Here is a 26,782-nt window from a genome sequence, read left to right on the forward strand (position 1 = left end):
GAGAGAAATTGAATATATATATTGTTCAAAGAACTCTATTACAATAGATGGAGACAGACTGTAATACCAGCTGGTACAACTAAATTAATACAGTTGGTAAAATAACATACCAATAACAATAAAGCTAACAAATAACAAGTGGGCTTCATCTCATGAGATCAGTAACTAACTCCGCTTTTCTTGGCTTATCACAAGATTTGCTCCATAACCGAAGAAAAATTAGTCGTTGTCTATTCTAGAATATTCAATGCAGCAGAATTGTATAGGGATTGCAACATCATAAAAACAATGTTTGATCAATGCTGAGAAGTAAGCAAACTTCATTTTTTGATAATATTTTACTCCATACATACTTGAACTGAAAACCTAACATGAGGTATTGTCAAAATAACATCGATCTTAATCTGGCGATAATAAAGATTAAAAGCATATGAGGCAGACATGCGCTAACAGATGCATGAAACTCATGGGCTGCTAGGTAGAGGTGGTGGTGGTGGTGGTGGAGATAGTGAATGTGGTGATGATTGCAGTAGCCCAACATGAGGTGGTGAGGGAGGAGGCACATAAAATTGATGCGGCTTCCCAGGCTGAGGAGGAGGCTTCCACATGGGACTCCCAACTCGATCTGGGTATACCTTCATTTGCTTCAACAATCGATTTGAAGCAGCGGGCACAAAATCCATATCAGAAGCAGCTTCTAAGGGTCGTGCCATCGCCACGTAGCTCTTACCTGTGTGACTGATCTGCAACACCACACTATGAATTAATATAACTAAAAGCAAGAAAAGAGCATTCATTGCAGTCACTTTGCTATGGCATTATGCTTGATCTTATGTATATATTATATAGATGGAGAGGTCAATTAGTTGACTCATTGCTCGAGAAATATCAGATATGTTACCAAACCCAAATCGCACGTCTTGGAATAAATAGGAAAAACTAGAAATTTAAAGAATTCTCACGCCACCAATTTCCAATATTTGGCGGCTTTCGACGATTTCAGTGTAGCAATTTGAAAACATATTGTTTGAAGTAGACATCATTAATTGGCCATATCAAAATTGTGTGGTCTAATAATTCATCACATGGTTCTTTCGATGAACAAGAAAGAGATGGTGCACAAAAATTCCAAGTCAAGCAAAGAATTAAATTGCATGGACTTGGATGATACCGTTTCGAAGAAGAAATTAAAGGGATGAAATTATACTTTTATACGTTTCAAATTCTCAAGTCCAAATAGTAGGAAGAAGAAGATGCGAAGAGTTTACAATTTATTATTATTTATATTTACTTATACAAAAATTTATTCATAAATTTCTTTTGATTTTAATACTCTTCATATATAAAAAAAAAAATAGAAAACTTCAAAAACAATATGTGGAAATCAAATAGTAAATTTTCATCTAATTAATTTGGTTGACTTATAACTAAGGTTTGACTTAATAAATATTATTATTATTATACAACTAAGCTCAGTGCTTATTTGATTTTTTTCTGTTGCAAATAAGAACTTTTGTGGAGTAAAAGAAAGAGGTTTGATATTTTGATAGAAGAAATACAATCCAGATATAACAAGGCCCTTGCTATTTTCCCTAGAAATTTTGGCTATTGACGAAGAAGTATAGAATCATAATCCTATTAGTTGAACTCCGAATATGGAACTGGAACCAGCTACCGAATTACCATAATATATGATAAAAGGAATTAAAGCTTAATTTATCAAGTCAATATATATAAAAACTCTTATATGTTCTTACTCAAATTAACTTTAAATCATTTACTTATAAAATTAGAAATTATTAACACTAGTTAGTCATAATTCCTTTTTTTTTCTTTTTGAACATCTTCATAAGAAGAAACATGAGACATAAATTTAGTATTCTTCTTGGATTATATTCTTCCTGAATTTGGAGATACTTGATTCATTAGTTTAAATTTGATAACACCCATGGTTATAATTGATTTTAATTTCAATCAGAAATCTAAAAGAATTTTGTCTTAAAATAGGAAACTACCTAGACTGGGTGAATAGGGAATCCAAGCATTTACCCTTATCCTGTGCATTTACCAAAACACTACACAATGCGTCACTAAAGACTATAAATTCGAGTAAGAACCATTGGGACCCATAGGAAAATATTAACTCTCTCATAATCTAATTTTGAAGTTGACTCAACGTTTTTCTACAAAAAGTCAATTGTACTCCAATATCCTATGATATTAAATCGATATATAAAGCTCAAATTTGTGACCTACTAAAATTGCATACAAGCACCCCAAGAATTAGCATTTGTAATCTAACTTGGTGTATATTAACAACCTTTCAAGATTACCTCTATAATCCTTAAGTCTTAGATCTTCTATAGTCATATGTCAAATTTCACTGAAGGGATTACTATGGTCATAGTTTTCATAATCACATGTCCTTAAATCATTTAATGGGACACACTGTCTCAATCCCATAAAACACAATGATGTTTGATTACTACCAAAAAGTGCTATTTTGTAGACCTAATTATAATGGTTTTAAGCACCTTTGAGTAGTAATCATATTCATTTAACCCAATTAATTCATTAAGGTCCTTAGTAATTGGTTTTAACCATTTTGTGGCAAGTTTACATGTTTTTATCAGCTTATGAATCAATTCAAGCATGCCAAATGATGGAGGAGCTACTTGGACAAGTTATGGCAAAGCTTTTGGAAGCTCAAATTCATGAAGAACCAAGCTTTGGAGCTCCATATCCCTTTGCCAAAGTCGTTCAAAGTATGCAAGGAAAGAACAATGGAAAAGAGGAAAAGCAAGCAAAGTGAAGAGAAGCAAAGAGGACAGCAGCTGCAGTATTCTTTCGCACTTTTGGAGCACTTACCGAAGTCCATTTTTTACATACTATATACCATTTCAAAGCTCTGGAAGTCAAGAATCCAACGCTTCAAACCGTTCATGATTTGGAGTTGAAATGAGGAAGATATGGCCTTCGGAAGCCAACTGCTCTAGGTTATGCGAAATTCGCATAACACCTTCAAAATTCGCATAACCCATGTGTGTTGCGAATTTTCCTCTGCTTTTGCCGACTCCACTTTAGATATTTTCCTTTGTATTTTGTGATGTAATTTCCTTTCTTATCCTTATAACTAACCAATCACAAGCTTTTGCTTTTGTAAAGACTATATAAGGGGTGGAAATCACCTCTTGGAATATATAGAATAGATATTACGTTTAACACTTAGAGAATAAATACAGAGCTCTCTCGTTTCTCTTTTCTCTTTACTATTTTATTTTCTTGGAAGCCAAACAACCTCTGAGGGCTTTTCCTCAGAGGATGATTGGCTAAAACTTTTAGTTTCTCAAAGTATGGATGTTATGTGATGGCTTGGATGCAATCCCATGGAAATTTCTCGCACCCGGAAGGTAAGGTAGTCGTTTTTCATTAAAGGTTCATTAATGAAAAGTTTGGTTTTTATTTCCTTTGGACAAATTCCAACGGCCAATACTTGATAAGCTTTTGGATTTCTATCCATTAGTTATCTCCTACGAGCTATTGGAAGGTGAGGTTTTCAATTCCAAGTTTTGTATTAATCCGTTATAACCAATTTCAATGGCCATTGAAAGGTGAGTTTATCACTTGGAATGACTTTGAGTTGCCAATATTTGGTAAGCTTTTGGCTTTAGACCATTAGTTATCTCTTACGAGTCATTCAAAGGAAGTCTAAGGTGAATAACCATTGATGAAATTCACTACCATCTGTTTTGCCATTTTAAAGGATTAAAACTTGATTTGCTAAATCCATACCGGTTCGGGAAGCAAGCATCACCATAGTTGCAACCCCAACGCGAGGAGCCTATCCTGAGATTTCCAATTTGCATAAGAGCCAGAGCATAGCTATCCTATCTTTGAGAAACTTGTTTTTACACCCTTTCATTTTAGTCTTTAATGTTAGCTTAGATTAGTTTAAATCTTTCTAAAACATTTACATCTTCTTTTAAAGCTAACATCCATAAGAAAATCACCTATTTTCCTAATTTGAATATCACTACTGTTTGCGAAAACCCTTCCCAATGAACGATCCTAGAACCACTATGCTATAGTAGCTTGGCTACTTTAGTAATAGTATTTAAGGTATAAATTTTGTTGATACGCCTTTAAAGCTAAGCTACCATGAGTCGAATCAAATGGCGCCGTTGTCGGGGAAGGTGCCACAAGCACAGTGAAGCAACCATTAAGGGTAACTTGTGATCTTCATCACAAGTTTGGTGAGTTTTCTTATAATTTTTTTTTTTTTAGTTTATTTTTATTTAGTTAAATTTTTTATTTTCTTTTCTTTTATTTTTGTTTTAATTTCAATTTGTGCATTCCTTTTTGGATTCGAGACCAAGAGGGAACCCTGGTACAAGTTGAAGAAAAGAGCCTTAGTTGAATATCATTTTTTTTAGAAATGGAAATTCCACATGAAGATCAAAGCTCTCATTATGATCATGAGAAGGACAAATTTGCATACTTATCCATGAGGGATCGGATTGAATTAGGGAAAAGGCAAGTTCAACAAAGCCAATGGGGTAATAAGTATGCTTTGAATGAAGACATGAGCATGAAGGCAAAGTTAGCATCTATGGCTAGAAGGATAGAAGAGTTTGAATTGAGGAATGTGCATACTGAAGCACAACCACAAGCCATGCCAACTTCATTTGAGTATATAAACCATCCCAACCTTACAACCCAACCTCAACCTCAACCATCAATGAGTACATCTTCATTGGAGCAAGCCATTTTGAAGATAAGCAAAGTCATGGAGGACTTTGTAGGTGAGCAACAAAATATCAACTCTCATCTTAATGAAAAGATTGATAATTTGGAGAGTTCAATGAATGTAAGAATGGAGGGGGTTTATAATGATCTATCAATAAGGATAGAAAAAGTTCAAGACTCCATTGAGAAGCTCACCAATCTCGACATAGCAAGGGGGAAAAGGAAGCTTCCTCCTCAACCCCACCATAACCTTCAAGGAACCAATGCAAAAAGATCAAGGAAAGTGTTGAAGAGCGACACTTTGGTGGGGGATTGCTATGACAACTCTATGGACCAACCTTCCATTGAAAATCGTAAGGTTCAAGATGATAAAGGGTTACCTGAATCCTTTAAAGCATCCACTTCTCCAGGGAAGAGAAGAGAAACGAATTCCCTTGGGCCAAATGGGAAGGATGCCAATTTTGTTTGGGATCCAGGGGGAATTCAGCATGAAGTGGGTGTGTGAGTGAGGATGAGCTAAATAGTTCATCTTCTTTTTGGGGTACATGCTATCAGCTTCATTTAAATTCTATGCTTTCTTTAAATTTATGCATGTTTTAGTTTGAATTCTTAGCTTTAATTTAGTTTTAATATGTTTTTAAGATGAGTTTTGAAGTGTTCATGCAGGTATGATGCTTGCAAAAATCGAAGTTATGGTGAAAACAAGGGAAAACAGGGGAGAAAAGCAAAAAAAAAAAAAAAAAGAGCAATTCGCACCACCCCATTTTGGCAACTGTTGGGAACATTTCGATCACTTCCCGAAGTTCATTTCATGCATACTATATCTCGTTTCAAAGCTTGGGAAGTCAGGAGTCCATAGGTTTAAACGGTGCTCGATTTGGAGTTAAAACGAAGAAGTTATGGCCGTTTGAAGACGATTGTGCAAAGCTGAACGGGAATGTTGCAGCCGCACCCCATTTTGCTACTGTTGGACACGTTTTTGGAGCACTTTCTGGAGCTCAAATTATGCATACCATATCTCTTTTTGAAGCTTAGGAAGTCAGGAGTCCAGTGCTTCAAACGGCGTGCGATTTGGATTTGAAACGAAGAAGTTATGACCATTTGAAAGAATCCAATTTTGCATTTGGGCGGGTGAATAGTGCTTGTGCGAAATTTTCGCATAACACCCCCCCTTGTGCGAAATTTTCGCATAACACCCCCCTTGTGCGAATTTTTAAGCTTCCCCTGTTTTAGCCAAAAATCTCCAATTTTAACACCCCTGCAAGCTACATTCAAATGTCATTGCAACTTATATCAGTATACCATCATGGCATGGAGCCTTTGAGCCTTGTCCTCAGCTGCTCAAAGTGGGGCCCACTCATCATTTTTGTAAATATTTAGTATAAATTCCTCTCTCATTCAATTTTTGAATTTTGAAACAGGTGGTTCAACCTTCTCAACTCCAAGTTCACATCACATGAGGTACCACTTCCTTCCTCCTTATTTTCGATTCAAACATTGAGGACAATATTCATCTCGGTTGGGGGGAGAGATGAGGAAGTAAGTATTAGTTTAAATTTTTATCATACTTAGTTAAATTAGCTACTTTTTGTTTAAATTTTAAAATTTTTGCTTTAAACTCCATGGATATTAAGGATTAACTCTCAAAATTAAATGAGAGAAGTCGAGTTTCAACTTGATTACATGAGTCTTAGAGTTTGTATTATGCTCTTCTAAAAGTTGATGAATTGTTGAAACTCCCATTGCATGCAAACTTATTTCTTCCACTTTAAGCTTATCACACACCGTGCACAATAGGTTCCAATTATAAGATGAAAAACTATTTCCCTCTTGACTTAGGAAAATTTTAGACTTGGTACCTTTGACCTCATTTAATAGTGTTGGGACACCTTATAAAAGGCCAATGAGTCTTTGAAGAAAATAAAGAAAGAAAGAAAAATGTTTGCTTGCTTTGAAACCCGAGCAAGGTCTGAGGGGTATATGGTGAAAATCTTTAAAACCTGGTGCCCTAAGCCTTAATTGGTTGGGAGTCACCGACCTCAATGCTCGTTACAAGGGTGGATAGGTGGAGTTTAACATGTTGTAGGTGCTTGGGTATTAAAAATCATTCTCAAAAGTCCGGGGTAAAATCCAAGGAGTTAGTGGTTGAAAGATCCTTAAAGCTTGATGCCCTAAACCTTAATTGGTTGGGAGTCATCGATGGACCCCCTTTACGTGGACAATTTAGAAAAGAATGCCTTTAAGCTTTGCACTCCTACAAGAGAAAAATTGTGAAAGAAAAGAGGTGCGTTCTTAGCCTATTGGAGGTTGATTAGTTTGCTAAGCTTTGAAAAGAACTAGGTTGAGGGGAGAGATTAGTTTGACATACTATATCCGGAAACTAATAAATAACACTTAGATTTTAGTGGAAGAATTTGATTTGGATCTTTTGAGAGTGGAAATTCTTTTGATGCTTAAACTTGCATAATATCCATTCTTTGTACTCTATGATCAAGTGAATGCTTTGACAACTCTTATTATAGGTTGAGTTTCACATCTTTATTGATCCATGGATGTCCATCATGCCACTCATATCATTTTTTGGAGTGATTTGCATGATCCCTTTTATGTATATTATTATAGTTTACTTAGTTTTTATCTCCTCCATTGCTAAGGGACTAGCAATGAGTCGGTTGGGGGGTGTGATTACTACCAAAAAGTGCTATTTTGTAGACCTAATTATAATGGTTTTAAGCACCTTTGAGTAGTAATCATATTCATTTAACCCAATTAATTCATTAAGGTCCTTAGTAATTGGTTTTAACCATTTTGTGGCAAGTTTACATGTTTTTATCAGCTTATGAATCAATTCAAGCATGCCAAATGATGGAGGAGCTACTTGGACAAGTTATGGAAAAGCTTTTGGAAGCTCAAATTCATGAAGAACCAAGCTTTGGAGCTCCATATCCCTTTGCCAAAGTCGTTCAAAGTATGCAAGGAAAGAACAATGGAAAAGAGGAAAAGCAAGCAAAGTGAAGAGAAGCAAAGAGGACAGCAGCTGCAGTCTTCTTTCGCACTTTTGGAGCACTTCCCGAAGTCCATTTTTTACATACTATATACCATTTCAAATCTTTGGAAGTCAAGAATCCAACGCTTCAAACCGTGCATGATTTGGAGTTGAAATGAGGAAGATATGGCCTTCGGAAGCCAACTGCTCCAGGTTATTCGAAAATTTCGCATAACACCTTCAAAATTCGCATAACCCATGCGTGTTGCGAATTTTCCTCTGCTTTTGCCGACTCCACTTTAGATATTTTCCTTTGTATTTTGTGATGTAATTTCCTTTCTTATCCTTATAACTAACCAATCACAAGCTTTTGCTTTTGTAAAGACTATATAAGGGGTGGAAATCACCTCTTGGAATATATAGAATAGATATTACGTTTAACACTTAGAGAATAGATACAAAGCTCTCTCGTTTCTCTTTTCTCTTTACTATTTTATTTTCTTGGAAGCCAAACAACCTCTGAGGGCTTTTCCTCAGAGGATGATTGGCTAAAACTTTTAGTTTCTCAAAGTATGGATGTTATGTGATGGCTTGGATGCAATCCCATGGAAATTTCTCGCACCCGGAAGGTAAGGTAGTCGTTTTTCATTAAAGGTTCATTAATGAAAAGTTTGGTTTTTATTTCCTTTGGACAAATTCCAACGGCCAATACTTGATAAGCTTTTGGATTTCTATCCATTAGTTATCTCCTACGAGCTATTGGAAGGTGAGGTTTTCAATTCCAAGTTTTGTATTAATCCGTTATAACCAATTTCAATGGCCATTGAAAGGTGAGTTTATCACTTGGAATGACTTTGAGTTGCCAATATTTGGTAAGCTTTTGGCTTTAGACCATTAGTTATCTCTTACGAGTCATTCAAAGGAAGTCTAAGGTGAATAACCATTGATGAAATTCACTACCATCTGTTTTGCCATTTTAAAGGATTAAAACTTGATTTGCTAAATCCATACCGGTTCGGGAAGCAAGCATCACCATAGTTGCAACCCCAACACGAGGAGCCTATCCTGAGATTTCCAATTTGCATAAGAGCCAGAGCATAGCTATCCTATCTTTGAGAAACTTTTTTTTACACCCTTTCATTTTAGTCTTTAATGTTAGCTTAGATTAGTTTAAATCTTTCTAAAACATTTACATCTTCTTTTAAAGCTAACATCCATAAGAAAATCACCTATTTTCCTAATTTGAATATCACTATTGTTTGCGAAAACCCTTCCCAGTGAACGATCCTAGAACCACTATGCTATAGTAGCTTGGCTACTTTAATAATAGTATTTAAGGTATAAATTTTGTTGATACGCCTTTAAAGCTAAGCTACCATGAGTCGAATCAATGTTCATCTTGAGAATATCTATTGTCATCTGCCCTTAGTTAATAGTGACTTAATCCATAGAGAATATATAACCATGCACCTCAAAGTCTCACCCGTAGGTCAAAGCCAGTAAAGACATAAGCAGTAGCTCAATATTCTTTCAAAGTTGACAGCTCATATAGTATAATAGCTTAGTGAAATCATAACTAACCAATAACTAATGTCATGACTCATCATAAGTCCTATCCAATGTGTAACCATACAAACTAGTGCACTCATCATGAGAACCTTATCGTTATGACCATGACAAGTCATCCCTCCAATTAAGAGTAGAGTACTACAATCTCAACTAGATTACCTAAGTCCATGAACCAGCTATAAACTTGTCATTAGCTTGCAAGGAACTCATAATTTGGATCTTTTGTATAACTTTTAATACACCCAAGTCATGTATAATGCAAGTAATGTAAGAATGAATGTTCGATTATAGATAATGCAAAAACAAGATAGTGAATGGAAAATTGAAATCATAATATAAATAATGAAATTTAGTTATTGTTACATGATATCATGCTTTCAAGGGTTCTATCTTAATACAAAATGTGTCAAACTATCAACATCATAGTTTTTCTCTTAAATACTACTCTAACTTGACTTCGATGAAGCTCTGGAGTAGCTTTTGGGGTACTTGATGACATTAAATCATATTCTCATATTGTGCCTGAAAAGTACCATTCACTTATTGGACCATTAGTCAGGAGTTACTTGATATAACTATTTTTTTTTTCTATTTTTTTTTTCACTTGAAGAGATTTAGCTATAGCCAGTTCAACCAATAAGGCTTCATGCTTAATCTTATTATTAGTTTTTGGAAATATAATTTTAAGAAGCTCTTAAAGTGCCCCAATTAGGCTAATAAGAACAATTCCTACTCCAAAGCTCTTCCAGGAAGAAGATTAATCAACTTTTAGTTTCCCAAAGTGTAATTGTTGTGGTGATGACATTAGACTCTTTGATTTCCCTAATTTCCAATGCAAAATCAGCTAGTACTTGGCTTGTCTATGCATGGAGAGGGTAATATCAGATACCAACTTCCCCTAATTCAATAAACCAACACACCATTTTCCCTTAAAGCTCACTTTTTGCAGGATTATCTAGATTAGATAAATTGTTAAAATGACAATAACAAGAGCTTGAAATATAAGCTTGATTTTTTAGCAACCATAACTAATGCATACACCAACTTTTCTAGCGCAAAGTATGTGCTTTCTAGGTCAATTAGGACTTTATTAACATAACACACTAGAAGGTGATTAATTTGGATCTATTAAGTTAACATGGCACTTTCTACATGAACTAAAGTTGCTAAGTATAATAACAACTTATCCCTGGGTCATGCACTAATCAAAATAGGTGGCAAAGACAGATAATCTTTTAGTTGGGTTAATGCTTTCTCATGTTCTTTTGTATAAGTTTTTTTGCCTGTTTTATAAGAGTTTGAAGAATCGTAGGCATCTATTTGAACTCCTTGAAATGAATCAATGTAGGGCAGCTATTTTCTAGGCAATTGTATATCATTTTCAATTATAGAAGACAACATATCAAGAAAAGCTCTCATCTTATTCAGGATGACTTCAATTCCCTGTTAACTAACCAAAAAGCCTAAAAACTTTCCTCTTTCCATACCAAAAATGAAATTCTTCAAATTTAACTTCATGTTATATAAATTCAGGATGTTGAAGCAGTGTTGAAGTGGGCAAAAATGGTCTCTATTGTCAACATTTTCACAAGCCTGTCATCAATATATGCTGCCATCGTCTTACCTAATAGCGAATTGAACATTCTGCTGCCAGTTTTTGATATGTAAAACCTTCATTTTTCAATCCAAATGGTATAATAGCATAGCAAAAGCTTCCCTTTTCTGTTATGAAGGTTATGTCTTCAGCATCTAGAGGATCCATTCAAATTTGGTTGTACCCTAAGAGGTATTTGGCAAAACTTAATACTTACTACTTATATCTTAAGCTACTTGTAAGTTAAATTCGTAAGTTTTTTACTCAAAACTTATTACTTAATTTTTATTTTAAGTATTAAGGTTGTTTGCTAAATTTAATTTAAAATTTATTCGAGATCATTTTATTGGTATATTTACCGTCATTAATTTTAACTAATATATATATATATATATATATATATATATATATATATATATATATATATATATATATATATATATATTAGTTAAAATTGATGAGGGTAAATATATTTTTTAAACATTTATATTTAAAGTATTGTAGATTCATAAAATAACCATCAAAATATTTACTATAAAAAATGAGTTATAAATATAGTCATTGTTATAAAATATACCCTAATTAGATATGGGTAAATCAATAAGGCAAAAGAAAGTTAAGATTTAGAATTAGTTAATCATTGTGACTGAATACATTTTTTGCAATATTAAGCTATTTTATCAAATATACTTAATCTACTTAATGACTTAAATTAAGTCATTAAGTCATAAAGTCATATTAAGTCATTAAGTTGATTAATCAAATACCTTCCAAGTAAGCATTCATGAATGACAATCATTGATGCACAATTGTAGCATTTATCATTTGTTCAATACTAGGGAGTATAAAAATCCTTTAAGTACACTTTGTTTAGAGCAGTATAATCTACACATAAACACAACTTCTCATTCTTCTTCTACATGATCACTATATTTGCCAACTAGGTGGGGATACTTTACTTTTCTATTAGATCTGGCTTGTAGAAGGCACCTTACTGCCTAACTCACAATCTCTTTCTTCTTGGCTGAAGACTTTTTGATTTTCTATTGTCTGGGGGGATATATTAGGTATACATTCAAGCAATGGCCCATCACTGAGGTTGTATCCCAAACATATCTTGTATATCCCAAGCAAAATGTTTTAATTAGCCTTTAAAAAATTTATCAATTCTAACCTTTCTTCTGCCTATAAAAGCTTTCCAATCCTAAGATTTATGAGGTGCTCAAGTCAAATTTATCAATGATTTCTATGTCCTCAGCTATCGAGAAAGAATCCCTACACTTACTAGATAGAAGTTGTAATTTCTACAATGGTTATAATATCTCATTAGATTGTTTTACAATAATGTTTTTCGATGCTATACAATAGCACTTCCTAGCTTGAATATGATTCCAAGTATTGCCATTATTTTATTATGAGATTGGAATAGTATTTACTAATGGAAGCAACGACCTTCACTTGGTGAATCCACCCTCTCCCTAAAATTGCATAGTAAGAAAAAAGGGACATCCGTTATCAAAATTCTAGTAGTCTACAACGGGTGTCTCTTACTCTTCCTCACATCTCTATCCGCCACATATAAACCTCACAAACTCATCTCTCCCTCATAACCTTTTTCCCTCGTGACCTAGAATATTTATAAAGATATTCTCACTAGTTTTCTTTATTTTATAAGGAATCTATGTTGTGAAAAACCATGATAAAGAATAATAATAGGAATAAAAGAATAAGAGAATGAGAACACAAAGCACACAACGATTTGTGGTTTGGCCTAAAGCCTACATCTATGGGTAAAGATAGAGAAGAATTTCCACTATTGTTGAAGGAGATTACAACCATATAGCTCTTAAATCATGAAGTCCCAATTACACCAAAAAAATAAAAAAAGACTCACTTTTTTTTGTTAAAATATTTTCCTATATTTTTTTCCAAATTACATAGGAAGATTCCATATAGGAAACTAATTGTATAATTTTCAAAGATGTCTATTTCTAAAAGAAGATCTCACAATAGGATATTTATTTTATAATAATAAGAAACCCCCTTTGAAGAATATTTTATATTAGGAAACTATCATTGACTTTCCAATTGACTTAAAAATAAATTCTGAGATACTTTCCAACAATCTCCACCTTGGATCAAATTCCATTGAGTCAACCTTTCATCTCTCTATGATACACACTTTTGAATCACATCCCAACAAGAGAGCAATCAACTCCATCTTCAACTAAAATTCCTTTTGTCATCTTCTTGTGTGCTCTATTCTCTTTCTTCTAAAAATCTTCATTGAAATCCACACCCTTCTTTTATGTGTAGCCCTTGTCATTAAGCATGCTTCGAACCGAGCATCCTCCACTCCTTGAATTCCTTCCTTTCTTTTAAAGACCTATTTACAACCAACAATCTTTTGATCTTTAGGCTTCTCAACTAGTTGCCAAGTATAGTTCTTTTGAAAAGATTCGATCTCCCTATTCATAGCAACAATCCATTGTGTAGACTCTCAACTAGTGATAACTTCATGATAAGTACAAGGTCCCTCATTTTCAATGCATTTTGTCACACTAGTGTATAAGCAACCAAATCTGCATAAGTATACCTCTAAGGTGGTTTAATCTACTTCTTCATTCTATCTCTAGCCAAACAATAATGTTGCTCTAATGGTGTATTTTCTTTATCATCAAGATGTTGGAGTACGTCTTCCTCCTTGGGCTTTATTAAAATTGTTCTTTCTATAGTTCCTGAAACTTTAGGCACAAACTCCACCTTTTCTCTTCCACTTAGGTTGTTTTCTACATCAAATTGCTCCTTCTTAGGACTTGAAATTTCAAACTCATTAAAAGTCACATCTCTACTAATAATAAATTTGGAGAATTTTGAATTTAGGCACCATAACCTATACTGTTTCACTCCATCTGCATATTCTAAAAATATGCACTTCATGGACCTTGGTTCCAACTTACCTTCATTCACATGAGCATAAGCAAGATAATAAAAAAAAAATCTTAAATTAGCATAATTAGAAGAGGAACAAGACCATACCTCTTTAGGAGTCCTATAATTGATAGGAATTGAAAAAAATCTGTTCATAAGATAACAAGCTGAATTTATCGCTTCTGTCTAAAAGTTCCTTTGACAACCTTGCACTTGAAAGCATGCATCATGCTCTCTCTTAGAGAGTTTTATTCATTTGTTTTGCAATACCATTTTGTTGTGGCATATGTCAATGTCTCACAATACCTTCATTCTTGCAAAACTCAATAAACTTTTTCCTGCAAAATTCCATGTCATTGTTGCTTAATCTATTTTCTTGTATACTTCTCAATCATAGTTTTCCATTGCTTGAACTTCTCAAAGACATCATTCTTATGTTTCAAGATATATACCTAGAACTTTCTAGAGTAATCATCAATAATGGTCAATATATATCTTCTATCACCATGTGATACAACCTTAGAAGGGCCCCAAAGATCTTAATGGATGTAATCCAAAGTGCCATTATTTCCCAAACACACAATGCTCACAAAATTCCAATTCTCTTATTTTCTATCCATCAAGCAAACCTCGTTTGCTCAAGATTGTCAACCATCTCTCACTTATATGCCCAAGCCGCATATGCCGCAATCTAATGGTCTCTAAAATTGATTATGTTGTAAGTACAATTGTGCACCTGTAACCATGCTACCTTGTAATATATAAAGACCATTAATTTTCTTTTATTTCATCAAAATAAAAGCAGCTTTATTCTCAAAATTATGAAAATTTTATTAAACTCATCAAGGTGGCCTTTAATGGATGTACCTTCTTTCATCTGGAGAGTGAACCACCACTTCTTTAAATAGAAGCGATTTGTTAGAGACTCTGTCATATACAAACTTTCTAGTTTCAACCATAACTTGGCAATCGTATCCTCATTGCTAAGTACAACAGAACAACACTATGTGTGTTCTCCATAAGTCCATCCTTTTCTTTGTCAAACATCACTGTTGGTAGAGTCTCTCTACCTTTCAATGCTTTAAACAACCCCTACTAAACCAATAAGGCACACATCTTAATGCGTCGTAAACTGAAATCATATCTTTTGTCAAACTTCTCAACCTCAAATTTTATCATCATTCCAAGTCTAATAACATGTGTTTTGATGCTAGTTCATTATGAAAAAATCACGTTAAAACCTCAAATATCTTTGTGTGAATTGTTTTATCTTTGTGTTCTTCAACTAACAATTGTTTGTATTAATGTTTTCATCGGTACAACAATCTAAATACAATCATATATAAACTTTAAAAATATTTTATATAATATTCCTTTTACACAAAGAAAAATGTTCCAATTAGAAATTTGAAATACTTCACAATATATAAAATTTAAATGGCTAAAATCTCATAAGCATCTCAAAATTTATGAGATCTTCCATGAAAGGACTATTAAATATTCTTGGAACGATTTTGTTCACTATTTGAAAATTTTCTCTTTCATCGCACCAATTCTTTCTTTCAACTCATCAAGCTGTAATTCCAATGGTCCTCTCTCTCTCTCTCTATCTCTATTTGGCTTCAAAGTTCCGTTTCAAATGTATTTCTCCTCTTCAGCAATAGGTGGTGAATCTTCCCGTTGCAATTTAACTTCTTGTTAATGTGGTCATGAAAAGACAAAAATGCTGGTTCGTTTGAGCCTTAAACAGGAGCATAAGTCATTCTCCCTATTCAACTCTTCATTTTATTGTCTTATGGCTTGTAATCATGGCTTAGGACACAGCAGGGAACTCGACATTTTGAATTTATGTCCTATCATGGCTTAGGAGTTGTTAAATGCAATAGAACACTTGTTTTCAAATGTCACTACATCTATTACAAAAATTTATTATTGGATTTTTTTAGTAAAATCTATTCCTTAAGGCTATGTTTGGTTCTTGGAAAATGTAAGGGAAAATACGAGGAAAAGAAAATAGAAAGGAAAAATGGAAGGAAAGAAAAAAACGAGAGAAAATAACAATGGATTTAAAATCAATAAATTATTTTTACATGCTACTTCAAACTCATTTTACTTATTTTCACTTTCTAATATAAAGATTAAATAATTTGAAAATATATAAATTTTTAATTAATCTTACTTATATATTATTTTTTTTACTATTTTCTATAACACAACCAAACATGAGAAAATTATTTTCCTTAATATTTTTTTTCTTTCCTTACTACTTTCTAGGAACCAAACATAACCTAAATGATTAATAAAAATTTTACTAACTCATCATTTGTAACTTTTGTAAAGTTTACTCATATATGCAAATTGCATGAGAAGGGAACAACAAAGTGCTTTTATGATGAAAATATTTCATTATTTGGAACACATTATCAAGTATTATATGTCATCCATTATGGTGAATGTTGAATGCTTATGGAGATAAGTTAGTATAATAACTTCCTTTTTTGGTACTATTAAATTTCGAGGCTTAACAAAAACATTAATTGTTTATAAATTAAAGTTTGGAATAATTGTAGAGAAATATTTTAAATGAAAACTAGTTAAAGTTTGAATTACCACCCGTTCAAGAGAAAATAATGATGATTTTAAAGCAAAGTAAAATGGAAATTAAGGCCTTGTATGGTAAATGTTTTTTGGAATAGTTTTTTACTCCCTAGAATAAAAAATCATGAAAACATGTTTGACAATCATAAAATAGAAAATAGTTTTTTGTTTTTAAAAATAGAAAATAGTGTATTTTCTTATAACATTTTTTAATTATTTCCACTTATTTTTTAGGGCTATTTTACAAAATAATTATAAAAATATGAAGATGGTTAAAAATAAATCATTAAATATAAAAGTTATTTTGAAACATATTTAAAAACATATAAAACAAGTTAAAAATATTTTAGATTTCCAAACTTTTGTTCTACAAAACATTAAAGAACAATTTTCAAAAATTATTTTCAAAAATAGTTGCCAAACAAAGCCTAACTTAGTAAAGCTTCCTACATATCATGAGTTACAAAATTAGATTTTTAATTATAATCCTAATGTCAAAGACCATATTTAAATATTATATTTGCAAAAGGTTTTCTCATCAATCTCGAGAAAATAACTTTATTTCAAGAAATTAAATTTTGGGAAATATCATAATGATTTAACACTACAACTTCGTTCGATAAATATGAACCAAAGATATTGCATTTTGTTTATATTGTTGTTTTTTAAAACAAGATATTAGATTATAAGTAGTTAGTGACTCCTTTATTGATGTAGAACTAGTAAGCTAAGTAGTACTCTTTTACTGGTGAAGAGTTTTTATATTAAAAGAAGAAAGAAAAATTTAGAGTGTGTTTGGTAATGATTGTAAAAAGTGTTTTTAATATTTTTAATACATGAAAGATAAATATTTTTTAGTATTAGAAAGGTTTGAAGCACTCCCTATAATCACTATTAAACAAATTCTTAATATTCATATTAGATGCCCTTATAATACTCACAGTCATGCTTAAAGTAGATATGAAGTTTTATTAAAATAGAAGTAACATCTAGAAACACATTTTTTAAATCGTACAATCAAACCAAACTTGAAATGAATATCAAATTATTTTGAATATATTCATTGATTATATATATTTTTTTTTTTCTGCAACAATGATTATATTTCATGGTCATAATGAATATGACGATTCTAACAAACAATGAAACTTTCTTAAATTTTTGACAAATTCACTTGAAAATCTTAAATTGACACCTAAGTAAGATTTATAAAGACATTAATTGCCACAACGGCTACAATTAAAACCACCAATATTGCTATTATTAAAGATCTAGAAGCTTTATTTTTTCTATTTTGATTGATGAACCCCATGATACCTCATCAAAAAAGCAAATGGTTGTTGTATTGTTTTGTATGGAGAAAAGAAGTTTGTAACTACTTTTACTTAAAGTAGGTATCAGTCGATTATTTTCTAGACATGGATTGAGCATGAATGAAGGCGCATTTTATATTCATTTTTTTCTCATAAACTTTAATTAACACTTGTTTAATTCATAAACAATGGTTGGGTTTAGAAAAAAAAAAAAAAAGGCCTTTTTATTGCAATGAGGATGAGGGATTATGATCATGTTTTAGAAGAAGATGATAGTGTGGTTTTATAAGGTGGAAAAAATAATCATAGACTGTCATTAGAAGCAACTTCTGTGATCTAAGCAAGAAAATGGAATGAATGAAATATAGTTAATAATTTATGGGTGTCAATAAAATTTGCTTTAGTCAAATCCAAAATTCCACTTAAACTTAATGAAATTTGAAAGTTCAAAAACTTCATTAAAATCCTTTAAACACTTTCCTTTTATAAATTTCAAGTATTTCAAACTCTAGTGAATTGAAACCAGTTTATTTATTTTTCCCTCTAGACTCCCTAGATTTTCCTTTTTTTTAAGCTATGTCAAGCTCCAAAAAGTACTAGGAAAAGAAAAATAAATAAATGCTAAAAAAAAAAATATGGTTTTCTCATGTTTGGTTTTATTACAAAAAATAGGAAAGAATGTCAAATGTAATTAAAATTATTAAGAAAATTTTAAATTATTTAATCTTTATATAGAGGAGCTAAATAAAGAAAAAAAAATTGAAGTAATATATCAAAATAATTTATTAATTTTAAATCTATTTTTATTTTATTTTTTCTTTCTATTTTTTCTCTCCATTTTATTTCCCTTGTATTTTTCTTCAAACTTTCGAAGAAATTAAAAAGTTTAAAAAAAAAAATTGGTTTCAAATACCAAAATTTGTTGGCATGAAAAGTTCTTTAGGAGCAGAAAAACTCCTAATTATTTTCTAAAATCACTGTAACATGCATTTTCTAATATCTTTCCTTTTTTTTTTTCCCGCCCTTTCGGTAGAACATGATCCAAGAAATACAATCCTTTCAATATCACACCAATAATTCTAACTTCTGGTTAGTACCTTTAAGAAGCCTTAGTATCATAAATAATAAAACTATAAATTATGATAGAATTTGGGTAAAGCATCCACTAGTTTATTGGCTTCACTTCCAATGTAAATACTAATGCATGTCAAATCTTCTAACGGTACCTCACCGTCCAAATCCATTTCCCACAAGCCAAACACACCAACACCGGAACTGACATACATTATGGCACCAATTGCCCAAAGAAGCATTAAATTCCTGGAAAACTTCACCATACATGTCCAAATTAGAGATTCAAAACCATCAGTCTCTTGAGAAGGTAAGGATATGGCATTAAGGGATTATTTAAGAAGAAACTAGTTTTGTTGTTTTGATTGATTTTAAGTTTTACATTTTAAAGACAATTTTCAATTGATATCATTAAAAAAAAATCCTTCAATTTTCAATTGATATCATTTCTAGCGGTGAATTGGGGAGTTTAGGTCTCTTGAGTTCATCCATTGCATTTATAGAGTTGGGCTCTGCCCCTTTCTCTTTTCATATGTATGATGGATTGGTAAGAAGCAAATAATTGGCACATATAAAATGAGATGAAATTCTGAAATCATGAAGACTTCAGATTCAACCTGAACCATAAAAAATCCTTGGTATATTTTCATAAAATACACTGATCTACTTGAGAATTTGAATTCATTATTTTAGTGGCAACAAATACAACTAAATAATACAAAGATCTAGAACCAGGATTTAATACAAGAACTAAAAGAAAATGGAAGACTAGAGACCAGAATCATACAAGAGCTCTCGAACCATGAAAGAACTAAAGACCTATTAATACAAGAAACTAAAAGGGAAGGAAGAGAAACCATGGAGCTGCACTTATATCTTCATGTGCAATTATAAAGATCGATGCTCTATGTATTACTGTTCAATATACAAGGTCCTCCCCGATAATGAAGGATCATGATAGCCTCAGCTCTCTCATCGCATCAGTAAAAATCTGAAAATTTATGGATGGAATTAGCATGATCCAAAATAGATAGTATAATCCAGCAATTTGATATCAGGATATGAATTACCAGAGAAACATATGCTTTGACAGAAAACATGATCAGAAGAGTGGAAATGGTTGTGAGTGAAGCATTTATTATAATGTTCTTATGCTTCCCTCCTATCAAAAAAAAGTTCCTCTTATTTGTTTCAACTAAAAATATAATTAATTAGGAGAAGAAAAATAGTTTTGAGTGAGACATTTTGTTGTCACAATCTTATGCAACAATCAGCACCATCAGCATATTCATCATTTTATTGTTGTCTAAATAATGCATAGTACAATATGAGATAAGACCTATGTAGCCAGCCTATACTCAGGCCACACAAGCAAATGAAATGAAGGCCATGCGCCAGGCCTACTAATGCAGTGTCATATACAGCAGCACAACCGTGTGCATGGGCTTTCCACTGCCCAGCAACCACACACACCACAAAAGAAAAAAAAAATGAGGCATCATTTTCCTTCCATTTTAAGACAAACATTTTGGTTTTAACAAGCAACCATGTCCATTGCACATAAGAGTAATTAACATGTTCTGAGAAAGCCACTTCCCAAGGTAACATATTGCAGCCCACAAGTTTTGAAAGTATACAACCTCACTTGGGACACTAGATTTGTCTTCACAACAAGGACCAAATATTATATATGTGAGTGTAGATAACCTTCTTTTCTTGTTTTCTTTCCTCATGTTACCTGGAACTGAACATGGAACCTCCCTCATCCCACCCCAACCTCTTACCACTCAAGTCCTCAAGGGCATGGACCAAATTTTATAATGATGTGTACTTTTTTTAATGGGGAAATGAGTGAACATGGTAGTCAACCTCCATAAGAGACTTGAAGCTTATTTATAAGCATCAGATCCATCTATTTCACTGGATCTCAGGACACAAGGAGATAGCTGAACAAAAAAAACAAGTGTGCAACTAAGACCCAATGACCAACGCGAAACCCATGGTTGCTCAACATGGACCATAAATCAGTTCCTTTTCTGTCTGACAATCCATTGGGTACATATGATATACTTTAAAATTGTTCCATTTAACAGAAAAAAAAACTGGTAATGTTGCCATGAAGGAAGCTTAGATTTGGACCTAGTATCTGATAGTATTAGATCTGAATCAGTCTTAAAACAGATTTGTAACTGAATCAGATGAGACGTAGGATATTGTAATGAGATATGAGTTCGCTAAATTGCTTCAGATGTGATTTATTTTATGGATAGCCATGTTAAGGTTCAAATGTTTCTAAGATAATATTAATTTTTCATTTAGTGACAATTAAAATGTCCAAACAACATAGTTCATCAAATGAGCTCATCTTTCTAAGGAAGAACATAAATCAATTCCAACAGTAATAGTCCAGGATTTGCATACCTTAGAAGGAGGCCTCAGATGCTGATTTGAACCTGCACGAGGAAGCTGGTTGTGACTACTGATTCTTCCATCATGCTCAGAGTAACTGCTTTGCCCTTGTTTAACAAATAACTGAGTCCCTCTATTAGATCCTTTATTAAAGTTTCCAGCTGGTGATTTATTGTTCTCCCAAGATTTACTCTCAAATTGACCTATTCTCTTGGCATTAATTATATTTCTATTCTGGATGGCATCATTGTGGGAACTCTGGTCCTTCTTTGAGAATTGCGTAGCTGCTGCTTGTGCACCAGCTATGGCTGAACTGAGAGTTGACGATTTCTCCATTTCAGTTGCTTTAGATTCAGGAAATCGTGCAAAAATAGATCCTGGCTTCAAGGAAAAAGGATTGCGTGGATTTGGAAGCGGGAACTTTATAGGCAGTGGACTTTCAACAGGAGCAAGACCTCTAACTGCAGCCTCATATATCTGTGTGGGGGTGTTACACAGTTACACAAGTTAGTCCAAAGTTCACATGCATGTGTGACAAAGAGAAAGGCTTTAGTTCTTTGCTCTATATTTACCTTCCTTTCCAAGTCATAGACACCTTGGTTGCCTCGCATCTCAAATGGAACTAATAATTTCTACATTGATTGGAGAAGAATTAATTCAATCCACATCTTCAGAAATGCTTAAGTAGAACAGTAAGCTACTAAGTGTAATTCTGGAATTTATAGTAAATGCATATCAGTATGAAAATAGATACCTGCGGCTGTTCACAAAGCCAGCAAAAATCTGTTAGTGCCTCCAGCCTCACCTGTAGTGGAAAAGATGCTCTAAATTACTCAGACAGCACTGGGAAATATGAAATAGTATCTCATTGTTTCATGGATAAGAGAAATGGAATAAAAGTTCAGTAGCCCACCCCTTCAGATACCTCCTTCCAGCATGCTAGTTCTTCACGTTTAGAACAGCCAACCACTTGAACACAACCTATTTCGCAGATGACACAATTCAGATCTGTTAGAGCATTTATATATTAAGAATTCTATTACAAAGGAAAGTTCCGAGGCATGTAGCAGCAACCCCTCTTAGCTTTTTTTTCATGCATATATTATATGCTGTGCCCATAGACATGTCAATCGTTTTTAGGTATCTAAATTGGACTGTTAACACCTGTATGTCATTGTTTCATAGATTCCAATATGGTAACACCATATTGGAGTACATAATAAATTGAGATTCCAAATCATGGTTAACTGGTTTACTGGTATGCTTGCTCCCGTAATTATTGTGATTTGAGAGGAAAACAAAAATATGCCCAAAAAATTTTTATAAAAAAAATGTCTCAATTTCTCTTTTCTTTTGCATTTTCTTTTATTTCTTTTTTTTTTTTTTCAGTTTTTTTTGGTATAACCCTTTCTTTTTCGAGAAGAATTTCTTATCCAAAAAACAAGCAAAAGAGGTCCTTGAAAATTCAATTCAAAGCAGGAAATAGGCAGGCCTCACAGAGTTTAGTCACAATTACCAATCTATACATGAAATGTCTTGACAATGTTACCAAAATAGGTTAAAATAAAAATAAATAAATAAAGCATAAAACAAAATAAAAAAGAAAAGTCAAGCCATATCAGAGTTACAAAAGTATAAATACCTAGAAGTCGTGAAACAGGATAATTTTCTGGGAACTTGAGATCATAAATCCCATCCACTGCATATATTTCCTTGTAGAACTCCTCCATCGCTTTAACTGTAGCTTCATCAGGAACCTTACTAGCAGCATGAATCCAAAGTCGGCCTTCAAAAGAGAGAAATCCTATAACTCAGCATACCTTCTTTTCAAGAACAGAGAACATACACAAGAATTCAAACTTTCAGGTTTAAAAAATTAAAGGCACTTCAAGATTTAATCAATGAATTCATCTCTATGTTTTAGATGGTTATATATGTCTTAGATTAAACAAACAACTCGGGTCTTAAATGCTCTGTAGAAAAAAGCTTCAATTTTCATGAAATTTCAAACATATGCCTAATGCGTCCTTGAGTTTAATAGATGCTAGCAACAAATGGTAATCAAACCAGAACGAACACAATTACATTATTCTAAAATCCATGCTAACATGAAGTCCTCGCCCAAAGACGTAAAGTTAAATTAAAGAATGATTCAAGCCCAAAGCTTTGAATTGCTATGCAATTTCAATAGCTCCCACTAAACAAAACTTCTCAAAGGTAATCTATTAGAAGAAATTAACAACTCTTCTCAATGCCTCCCTTAGCAATAATTTTCTTTCCCCTTTTCCCAAAAGCAGGAATTATTTGTTGCTTGAAGAAGCCTAAAACAATTCCCTATTCCATCTACGCCCCACCAACATCACACCCAAAAAAATGGTGATGGAAACCTAGGACAGAATAGCAAACTACCCCTCCTAAAATGTTACAAAGCTTCTTTATAGAATTATGGGTCTGGCCTTAGAGTTCAACCCTAGTGAAGACTAACCAAACACAAGACATCCATCACAAAATTCTGCAGTAAATCATTTCCACTGGAGGTATGGTACACCTCAAGACTCTTTAAATAATGATTCTCAACTTGCACAAAACATCATCAAGATTCACCCCAATCATGTGAAGTACTCACTCCTATTCATAATGCAGAATATCTCTTCTAAAAATTCACATAAAGGTCTACACGCTACATCAAAAACCTTAAGTAAAGTTCTTGAGTCTTCTTATATCTAATCCCAGGAAAAAATGTTACTCCAATATTCTGGTGGCAGGTCATTGCTGTGGGTCAGCACATATTTTTAGCTTCCCAAGATCTAGTTCCTTTAATAAAAATTTTATTACCTAGCTTATCTAGCTTATAAAATTATTCAAGAACAGAATTCATTGACTTGTCCAAAGATTCAAGACCCTCCAATAGCTGAGAATGCAGTTCCTTACTAAAAATCTTCAATGCCAAAACACCATTTGAGATAATGTTCTTGAGCTAAAAGCAAGTGAAGTCACTTTTATGTGTGCACGTGAGCTAAACAAGGTTTTTAATAAAAGCATAAATTTAGAGAACCCTTTAAAATATGGTAGACAGAATTTTAATTTATCAGCAACCTACAAGTTAACCAAATTCTTTAACCCATATTTGCAATATCAAAAATATTTTAGCATCTAATGCATCACATATGAGGATTCAGTGAACAGGTCTTTTAAAACTGTTGTAGCTGATGTGAAAATTGACAATTTTCTGTTTCTTGACTGCTGCAAATTCTACCCGGGCTGAAAGTCACAACCCAATAGCACCATTTATCACACACATACACACAGTATCAGATATTTTACCAATATCCAAAGATGGCTCACAAAAGATGGTGTTGGATCTCAAACGGGCAGCATGAGAACAGGACAAAAAGGCAAACAACTTCAAGGAAAACCATTAAATGAAGAATTTACCAATGTAATCAACATTCCAGGTAAAGAACCTCTCCAGTGCAAGCTAAGAACCTCAGTATAATCACCCACCATGCATTAGACAAGGGTCCCAAATCAGAGGGCAAATCCCATCTGAATGCAAAGTGTGAAATTGCAGAGGAAGGATAATGGAAGATCTAAGCCTCTAAGTAACAGAAAGAAGCCACACACATTCCACATTTTGGTCACATCAAAGATAATAATGAACTTGCAAACCCAATCAGAAGACAATCAATTTCTTCAACTTGGTCAAGATAAAATAAATTCTAGAAACTAGCTTAACTAACCATGGTTGTAATTAGTGTTTTCTCATCAGGAAAAGTCAATACATATACGGCATTGACATGTGATTTGAATCAAATTGAAGGAAATTTGAAATGAACATAGTTTAGCCCCTTTTCAAAAGCTAGGTCTCTCTATTCAACAATTCGTTGGAAATCAGAATGTATGGCTGTTTGGCATGATATTTAATTTTGAAGAACTGTTTGGAAAGTAAAACTAGGTTGAAAATTTTGAAAAATCTACAGCAGAGTGAATCATTAAATTTAGTATTTGAACATTAATATTAGTCCAAATGCTGTAGAAAATTATTAAAAAAAAAAATACAAAAAAAAAATACAAACAAACAAAACAAAACAAAAACAAAAAAGTGACCATAATCATGAACCCAAATAAATAACAGAAAAACCAAAATCAGAGTTTCAAAATAACTTTCCAACCCTAAATGTCTTAACCAACTGAACAGAAGAAAAACAAAAATTCTCAGCATTCTATTCCTTAATACTCTATTATTTCTCGATTTGATTACCAAGAAAACATGGAAAAACAAGTTTGGCTTCCTAAAACAAACAAAGAAACAAGAAATCAAAACCTCAATACAACTTAACCAGAAACTTGTATCACACTCAGCGGAGTCTGTACTTAATTTTCTCGGTTACAAACCCCCAAAAAACCTTAAACGCTTATTTTACTTATTTTATTTTCCTACTATTCTCCGCAAAAAGGAAAAAAAAATGGTTTTAGGGTTTATAACTGAAAGAAAGTGTAGGGTTTAATATGATTACCTCTAATAGGAGCAGGCCAAGACCTTCCCTCAATTCGCTTGATACCATAAACAAGCAGTGAAGCCCAGGGTTGGTGCATGGTCAAACATGGGTTTCTATAATTCCAGGAGTTTCTTTCTGTCATCTCTCCACCAGATTTTGTTTCTTGGAGGTGTTTGGAATGAAAGAAAATCGAAGAGAAGTGTGTAGCAATGAATATGGAGCTTGTGGGTATAGAAAGTATGAAGTTTTGTTTTGGAAACTTTACCAAAATCAAATAACTTTGGCTGGAGTTAGTTTTATTTTTCCGTTAAATATTAAGATTATGCTTTACGTCAAGATTGTAATGAATAGGAAAGAGATAAACTTGAATTTCTTTGTATGCAATCTTATTTGAAAGTATGGATATTTATTATTATTTAAATTTTAAAATTTGTAAATATCTTATTTTTAAATATTACCTGGTTTATTATTATTTAATTTTTTAAATATTAATAAAATTAGTTAAATTATAACTTAAAATAATCTAATTTAAAAAAATGAATATTAAATATCTAAATATTTAATTTTTAAATATTATCTAAATGATTTAAATTGTTTCAAAGGATTCAAATGAATATGATAGGATGATAAGGCATTTTACGATAAAAATAAAATAAAATTAGACAAATACTTCACTTTTTCCTATATGGTATAGATTTTGTTTTTGTAATTAAATTGTATGTCTTTTATGGTAATTTATTAATATTAAAAATGTGTTCATTATTATGTGATATATGGTCAAAAAAATACTATTAAAATATCTTTTTCAAATTCTTATAAAAGTATTTTTCATATAAGCACTAGAAAATGAAATACTTCTCATAAAAATGCTTAGATTATAATTGACTCTAAAAGTGATTTTTCAATTAATTTTAAAAAATATTTTTAAAATTTTATCAAACACCTCATTTAAAAAAATTATTTTAAAATATTAAATTATTAATATTTTACATATTTTATCCGTAGAGTTGCCATAATAAAATTATTTTACAAATTTAATATTAAAAGTCAAAAAAATTTTCAACTA

The 26,782-nt window shown here is 32.4% G+C and overlaps 1 protein-coding gene and 1 long non-coding RNA gene across 3 annotated transcripts; one reads left to right on the forward strand and one right to left on the reverse strand.

Moving 5' to 3' along the window:
- Positions 1-220: 220 nt before the first annotated feature.
- LOC132255039 (uncharacterized) lies at positions 221-804 on the forward strand. Its single transcript, XR_009467608.1, has 2 exons — positions 221-490; positions 545-804. It is a non-coding gene; the product is annotated as an uncharacterized LOC132255039 (long non-coding RNA).
- Positions 805-19,450: 18,646 nt separating this feature from the next.
- On the reverse strand, positions 19,451-26,071 carry LOC100246193 (uncharacterized). Of its 2 annotated transcripts, XM_002272434.4 has the most exons (7): positions 25,735-26,071; positions 22,860-23,003; positions 22,131-22,198; positions 21,972-22,022; positions 21,790-21,849; positions 21,230-21,694; positions 19,451-19,799 (listed from the first exon to the last, which is right to left on the reverse strand). In XM_002272434.4, exons 1-7 carry the CDS (start codon positions 25,856-25,858, stop codon positions 19,761-19,763), a joined length of 951 nt encoding a protein of 316 aa, XP_002272470.1. In that variant the 5' UTR covers positions 25,859-26,071; the 3' UTR covers positions 19,451-19,760. The 2 variants fall into 2 exon arrangements, with proteins under 2 accessions (XP_002272470.1, XP_059598750.1); XM_059742767.1 differs by lacking the exon at positions 19,451-19,799 and having other exon boundaries at positions 21,084-21,694.
- Between the last annotated feature and the right edge of the window lie 711 nt (positions 26,072-26,782).

This window comes from Vitis vinifera, chromosome 14 (assembly GCF_030704535.1).
Source record: "Vitis vinifera cultivar Pinot Noir 40024 chromosome 14, ASM3070453v1".
NCBI classification, from domain to species: Eukaryota; Viridiplantae; Streptophyta; class Magnoliopsida; order Vitales; family Vitaceae; genus Vitis; species Vitis vinifera.

Coding starts and splice junctions, on each gene's coding strand:
- LOC100246193 (XM_059742767.1), bottom strand. CDS start 25,858: ATGACAGAAAGAAACTCCTGGAATTATAGAAACCCATGTTTGACCATG. Junction 22,023..22,130: donor GGAAGGAGGTATCTGAAGGG/GTGGGCTACTGA, acceptor TTTCCACTACAG/GTGAGGCTGGAGGCACTAAC. Junction 21,695..21,789: donor TCTATGACTTGGAAAGGAAG/GTAAATATAGAG, acceptor ACCCCCACACAG/ATATATGAGGCTGCAGTTAG.